At 29.5% G+C, this 7,903-nt stretch overlaps 1 protein-coding gene across 1 annotated transcript; it reads left to right on the forward strand.

Annotated features, from left to right (window-relative positions):
• si:ch211-59p23.1 lies at positions 1-6,603 on the forward strand. Its single transcript, NM_001386591.1, is given in 3 exon segments — positions 1-121; positions 3,655-3,717; positions 6,120-6,603. Coding segments are annotated over 3 exon segments (246 nt in total). The 5' UTR covers positions 1-42; the 3' UTR covers positions 6,224-6,603.
• Positions 6,604-7,903: the final 1,300 nt, after the last annotated feature.

Consider the following 7,903-nt stretch of genomic DNA (forward strand, 5'->3'; position numbering starts at 1 on the left):
TACGCCACACCGCTAGGACTGTGAGTGCATGTGCTCAGTATCATGGCTTCCTTTAAGAAGTCTCTGGAGGGGCTGAAGAACAGCTCACAGTCGGCCACTAAAGGCGTCACGGACTCAGCAGGTACTCGTGGACACACACTGATCATGCACACTTCATTTACTGCATGCATCTGATAGTATTCTTTACAAATAGCCATGTGTACATATTTTTTTTTAAGGTAACCGTGTGAAAATAATTCATATGGGCTGAGTATAAACAAAATAAATGTAGTGATGTTTAACAAAATCTTTGTTTAAATTCAGCCCATAAAAACTGATTGCAGCCAGTTGCCTTAAAAATCTGTAGTAAATGTAATGAATCGTTTTTTGCATTGTAGTTCTTTGGTTTTGTATATTTTTAAATTATTAAATGAAGCTGTTGTTGTTATACGTTATAATAAATGTCAAAAATATTGTACACATGTTTTTACGAGACTTTAAAATATCGATAGCAGTACATACAGTGTGCAATATAGCAATGGAGGAAATATATTTACTTTTAGTGCAATGAATTATTATAATATAATAAAATGTAATGTAATATAAAATAATTTAATAAAATAGAATATAATAAAATATAATATAAAATAGTTTAAAAAATATAATATAATGTAATAAAATATAATTTAAAATAATTTAATAAAATATAATATAATGTAAATGATTTAATAAAATATAATATACTAAAATATAATAAATGTAAAATAATTTAATAAAATATAATATAATAAAATATAATTTAAAATAATTAAATAAAATATAATATAACATGAAATGATTTAATAAAATCTAATATAGTAATATAAAAATTATAATAATTTAATAAAATATAATATAATATAAAATGATTTAATATAATATAATATAATAAAATATACAATAATTTAGTCAAATATGATATAATAAAATATATAAAAATATATAAAATATAATAAAATAAATTAAAGTATAATATAAAATAATTTTATACAATTTTATATAATAAATAACAAAATTTAAAATATAAATATATAATACAATATAATATAATATAAAAAATATAAATCATTTTAATAAAATGTAATAAAATAAAGTATATTATAAAATAATTTTATTAACAAATAATCCTTCATTTTCTTGTCAGTCTAGTCCCTTTATTAATCAGGGGTTGAACCGCCAACTTATCCAATATGTTTTTACGCAGCGGATGCCCTTCCAGCTGCAACCCATCACTGGGATTAATAAAATATAATATAATATAATAAAATATAATATAATATGTGGTGGCTCGGTGGTTAGCACAGCCAGAAGGTTGTTGTTTAAGTCACGGCTAGGCCAGTTGGCATTTCTGTGTGGAGTTTGCATGTTCTCCCCGTGTTGGTGTGGGTTTCCTCCGGGTGCTCCGGTTTCCCCCACAGTCCAAACACATATACTATAGGGGAATTGATGAACTAAATTTGTCGTATAGTGTATGAGTGTGTGTGTGAATATTCCTCAAGACTGGGTTGCAGCTGGAAGGGCATCCGCTGTGTAAAACATTTGCCGGAATAATTGGTAGTTCATCCCACTGTGGCGACTCCTGATGAATAAAGGGGCTAAGCCACAGGAAAATGAATGAATTGGACTAGTTTTAAAGCTAAAAACAGCTTAATATTTGATTAAATATGAGATAAAAGTTTCTTTCTTGCTTTATTTTATTTACTTCATTAATTAGTTACATATCTTTCAGATTTCATACATCAGCTATGTGAAGAATTTAGTCTTTGATTAAATAAGAATATACAGTAAACTGTGAATTAATTGTAAAATATTTAATTGCATGTATCTAATTACTGTATTCTAATTTTAAAATGACCGGAATAAAATGTACATTATACGTAATTTTATAAATAATAAAATATTTAAGTAAAACAAAAATTGTATAATCAGTGCAATATAATCAAGAGGAAAATGTGTTTGCTTTTAAGCTGAATCATATTAACCTTATGAGTCCATTGAACGTATATTTTGTTAAACTGACTTTAAAATGCTTGCATAACTTATAAAATTAAGTCATAACATGATTAACTTAGCTTAATAAGTTACAACAAACTAAAACATATGCTGTCATGAGTCATGACTGATTGTTTACATCATTTTTTACAGTGTAGACCTAAAAATAGCTCAATAATTTGTTTAAATGTGATAAATAGTACATTTTCTTTCTTGTTTTCTTTTATTTAGGTCATTAATTAGTCTATTTTCCCAAAAAAAAAGCAAATCTTTAGTTTCATATCTTTCAGATTTCATATATAAGTTTTGTAAGCAATTTAGTCTTTGATTAAATAAAATATACAGTAAATTGTGAATTAATTGTAAATTATTTAATTGCATGTATCTAATTACTGAATTTATTTTAAAATGACCCTAATAAAATGTACATTATTTTCAATTTTATAAATGCTAAAATATTTCAATAAAACAAAGCAAAAATTGCATAATCAATGCAAAATAATCGAGGAAAAAATGTGTTTGCTTTAGCAATGAATTTAACTAATTCTGCAATGTAAAACAATCCTGGTTGCCTTAATCTTTTAAGCCGAATCAAATTAACCTTATCAGTCCATTGAACGTATATTATATTAAACTGACTTAAAATGCTTGCATAACTCATAAATTAAGTCATAACATGATTAACTTAGCTTAATAAGTTACAACAAACTAAAACATATGCTGTCATGAGTCATGACTGATTGTTTACATCATTTTTTTACAGTGTAGACCTAAAAACAGCTCAATAATTTGTTTAAATGTGATAAATGGTACATTTTCTTTCTTGTTTTCTTTTATTTAGTTGATTAATTAGTCTATTTTGCCAACAAAAAACAAATCTTTATCAATCAGATTTCATATATCAGATTTGTAAGCAATTTAGTCTTTAATTAATTACAAATATACAGGAAATTGTGAATTAATTATAAACTATTTAATTACATGCATCTAATTACTGAATACTTTTTTTTAATGATCATAATAAAATTTACATTATTTTCAATTTTATAAATGCTAAAACATTTCAATAAAACAAAACAAAAAATTGTTAAACTTTACTTAAAAGTTCCTTTGATCCAGGGGTGCCCAAACTTTTTCTCATAAAGGGCCAAAAAACTTAATTGAATATACCAAACTGTATTACATTCAAATTTACCAAGGATAATTTCCTTATTAATTAATGATGAAGTATCATTTTACTTTTTATAATGAAATTATTAGAGTAAAAACATAAACAATCCTGTTTATTTTGCCCCAAGCACCTCTCCATCATTCTCTCTCACTTTCCAGATGGATAGGCGGGCCAAACCAAAGGTTACCATGGGCCAACTTTAGCCCTTGGGCCCTACTTTAAACAATGCAATATAACCAAAGAGAAAATGTGTTTGCTTTAGCAATGAATTTAACTAATTTTAGACCTAGAAACACCTCAATTATTTGTTTAAATGTGACTCAAAATACATTTTCTTTCTGGCTTTCTTTCATCTACTTACTTAATTAGTTCATTTTGTCATGCATTGATGTAATTTGCGAGCGCTGTTTTTGAAAGACCTTGGTTGGTTGGTGTGTGCAAAACTTCCAGCATGTCTGATAATATTGTTTCAGTTCAAGCAGCTCAAGATGCCGTGCAGCAGGTGGCAGAATCTTCCAAAGAAGCCACCAGCACAGGTGAGAGACGCTTATTCTGAGATATACGATCTCTACAGAGATTAAGATGCTCTTAAGTGTGGATGTGCATCATATTGCAGCTCAGTTCATACAAATCATCTCCAATCACAGTGAGCATTTATTTATTATTATTATTATTATTATTTGCTTAAAATCTATTTTTGTGCATGCAATCTTTTGTGTCATTTCGATATACAATCTATATTTTGTCATGCAACTTATTGTGTCATTTTGATACAATCCACATTTTTGCATGCAGTCTTTTGTGAAATTTTCACATACAAATTAAATTTCTGCATTCAATCTACTGCATAATTTTGGCATGCAAGCACAGTTTTTAATGCAATCTATTTTGTAATTTGGGTATGCTTTCAAATATTTTTCATGAAATTTACTGTGTAATTTTGGTATGCAAGCTAAAATTTTGCACGTAATTTATGATGTAATTTTGGTATACAATCAATATTTTTGCATGTAGTCTTTTGTGAAATCTCCAAATGCAATCTAAATTTCTGCATTCAATCTATTGCGTAATTTTGGTACGCAGGCACATTTTTTTAATACATCTAATGTGTAAGTTTGGTATGCAAGCAAAAAAAAAAAATGCAAGTCATGCAAGCTCATTTTTATGCATGCAATATTGTGACATTTTGGTATATAATGTAAATTTTTGCATTCGCACATTTTGTAATTTTGGTATGCAAACAGATTTTTTTAACACAATTTTTTGTGTCATTTTGGTATGTAATCTAAATTTTGCCGTGGAATCTATTGTGTAATTTTGGTATACAATCAATATTTTTGCATGCAGTCTTTTGTGAAATTTGTAGATACAAATTAAATTTATGCATTTAATCTATTACATTATTTATTGGTATGCAAGCACATTTATCAATGCAATCTATTGTGTAAGTTTGGTTTACAATCTAAATTTTTGCATTTAATCTATTGTGTTATTTTGGTATGCATGCTCAATTTTTTTTAAACACAATCTTTTATTTTAGTATGCAAACTGAATTCCTGCATTCAATCTATTGTGTAGTTTTAGTATGCCAACTAATTGGGGTTTTTTATACAATCTTTTGTGTAATTTTGGTATACAATTCAAATTTTTGCATGCAGTCTTTTGTGAAATCTCTGTATCCAAACTAAATCAATCTATTGCATAATTTTGGTACCCAGTACATTTTTTAATACAATCTAATGTGTAAGTTTGGTATGCAAGAAAAAAAGTTGAATACAATCTTCTGTGTAATTTTGTCATGCAAGCTCATTTTTATGCATGCAATATTGTGACATTTTGGAATGCAATCAAAATTTTTGCATTCACTCATTTTGTAATTTTGGTATGTAAACAGATTTTTTAACACAATTTTTTGTGTCATTTTGGCATACAAACAATATTTTTGCATGCAGTATTTTGTGAAATTTGTAGATACAAACTGAATTTATGCATTTAATCTATTATTATTTTTGGTATGCAAGCACATTTATCAATGCAATCTATTGTGTAAGTTTGGTTTACAATCTAAATTTTTGCATTTAATCTATTGTGTTATTTTGGTATGCACTCTCAATTTTTTTAAATCAATCTTTTGTTATTTTAGTATGCAAAATAAATTCTTTCATGCAGTCTATTGTGTGGTTTTAGCATGCTAACTAATTGGGTTTTTTATACAATCTTTTGTGTAATTTTGGGATACAATCAACATTTTTGTATGCAATTTTTGTGTAATTTTAGTATGCGGCTTTAAATTTTGCATGTAATTTGTATAATTTTCAAACTATTGTATAATTTTAGTACAAAATCTAAAATTTTGCATCTAATTTACTGTGTAGTTTTGGTAACCAAGCTAATATATCACATGCAATCTTTTCTGAAATATTTGTATGCAAACTAAATGTATGCATTCAATCTATTGCATAATTTTGATATGCATGCCCATATTTTAATACAGTCTATTGTGTAAGTTTGGTATGCAATCTAAAACTTGGTGTGCAATCTTTTGTGTAATTTTGTTATACAATCTAAGATTTTGCATGCAATCTATTGTGTAATTCTAGTATGCACACTCGTTTTTTTAAGTACAGTCTTCTGTTATTTTATAATGCAAACAAAAGTTTTGCATGCAATTTTTGTATAATTTTAAGATGCAATCTAATTGGGTGTTCTTTTATTTAATGTTGGTAAATCTTTTATTTAATGTTGGTATACAGTCTATTATTTGCATGCAATCGACTATGTAATTTTGCTATGCATTGCAATCTAAATTTGATTATATTGTAGTCTCAGTCTAAATTAAATTATTTGTATGTTGCATAGTAAAGATAATATGCAAATGCAACACTGAAGGAACTCTATTTCTCTCCCTCTCTTTCTGTGTGTGTGTGTGCACAAGCAGCTGCTGAGGAGGCATCCAGACAAACACAGTCTGCTATAGGCACAGCTGCAGGGAAAGCATCAGACACCATTAAGGAGTTTGGACACAAACTGAGCTCCAAATAAACGCTGCGCTGCCTAAACACTCTGACGCTCCTTTTTTATCATGACAAATTCAGTTTTAAACCTTACAGACTGAACTGTAGAGGCTTGGAAATGTAGCGGCGTCTTTCCACATGCAGATCCGATGCAAGAGAAGATTTCATTTGCGTTTAATTGTTGATGATATTTTTCCAAAGTCTGTTCAAAGATGCCTGTGCTTTCAAAATACATGATACATTACGCTCAGATGCTCCAGTGTGTGTTTATATCCCTCCTGCATACACTTCAAGTGTACAAAAGACCAAATTTAAAATAAATAAATGCATAAAAAGGTATAAATTAGTAAATAGATACATAAATAAATGTAACAATAGGATAATAAAGTAACATATAACCTAATGAAACAGATCTGTTGTATTTTTTAACCCAGGCTTAATCTAAAAATGTATCCCTGTATACATTTCTGGAGAGCGCCAAATATGTCCCAGGAGCTATGTTTTCTTTTTTTTTCTTTTTTTTTTTTTTTGCAAGTTTTTGCAAGGCCGCTGTGTACACTTTTTGAGATCTCAAATTTCTCTTACGAGTGCCATTCTAGCCTGCTGTTCTCATGTAAATCCACCAGAGGCCGCTGTTGACTGACTGACTGACTGACTGATTGACTGACCCACCCTCCTTCTTCCCTAAACCCAACCAATAGTGTTTTCAAAAGCACCGATTGACCAGCGACGCCTTCCCTAAACCCAACCGATAGTTTCAAAATCAATCCAGAAAAACAAAAGCCCTGGCCTGATTTTTACCACGTTTTCAGATTTTACCACATTCTCACCCTGTTGTTTACTTGTTTATTTTACTTTTTGGCTTCTGTTTTTGTCTTATATGCTTTCTGGAACCGTTCTTTGCCAGACTCGAACCCCATCAATGTGATAAACTTCTCTCTATGTCTCAAGTCTGCTGTCGTACGTGGCAAGCCACTGGTCAAACTGGTAACAGCAGGAAAGCCGTCCATATAGAGGTAAGTGGTCAGCTGGTAGCGTAAAAAGAAACAACATCATATCGCCCTGAAGAGTTTTTATAAAGACGAAATGCAGCCATACATACCTCTGGGTACATAATTCGTGCTCTCCAGAAATGTATACAGGGCTACGTTTTCAGAATGAGCCTGTGTTGGTATCTTTAATTAAATGTATTCCTAAAATAATTTATTGCAAAACAATATATAAACAAATTAATTATTCAAATAATAAAATGTAAAATGACATGCAAAAACAGCCCTCCTGTTAAATTTGAATTTCTTTTGTATTTTGTCCCGAATTTCTGTTCAACACAGAGAAGATTTACCTCTGAACATTTCTAAACATTCATTCATTCATTTCTTTTCGCCTTTATTAATCAGGGGTCACCACAGCGGAATGAACCGGCAACTTATCCAGCATATGTTTTACACAGTAGATGCCCTTCTAGCTGCAACCCATCACTGGGAAACACCCATACACACTCATTCACACACATACACTACGGACAATTCAGCTTACCCAATTCCCCTATAGTACATGTGTTTGGGCTGTGGGGGAAAGCGGAGCACCCGGAGAAAACCCATGCCAACACGGGGAGAACAGGATAGACTAGATATAGTTACTAGATACAGTACATAGATACTAGTATTCAGCTTAAAGTGACATTTAAAGGCTTAACTAGGTTAATAAG

The sequence above is a fragment of the Danio rerio genome, chromosome 14, assembly GCF_052040795.2.
Source record: "Danio rerio strain M-AB ecotype USA chromosome 14, GRCz13ab, whole genome shotgun sequence".
NCBI lineage: Eukaryota > Metazoa > Chordata > Actinopteri > Cypriniformes > Danionidae > Danio > Danio rerio.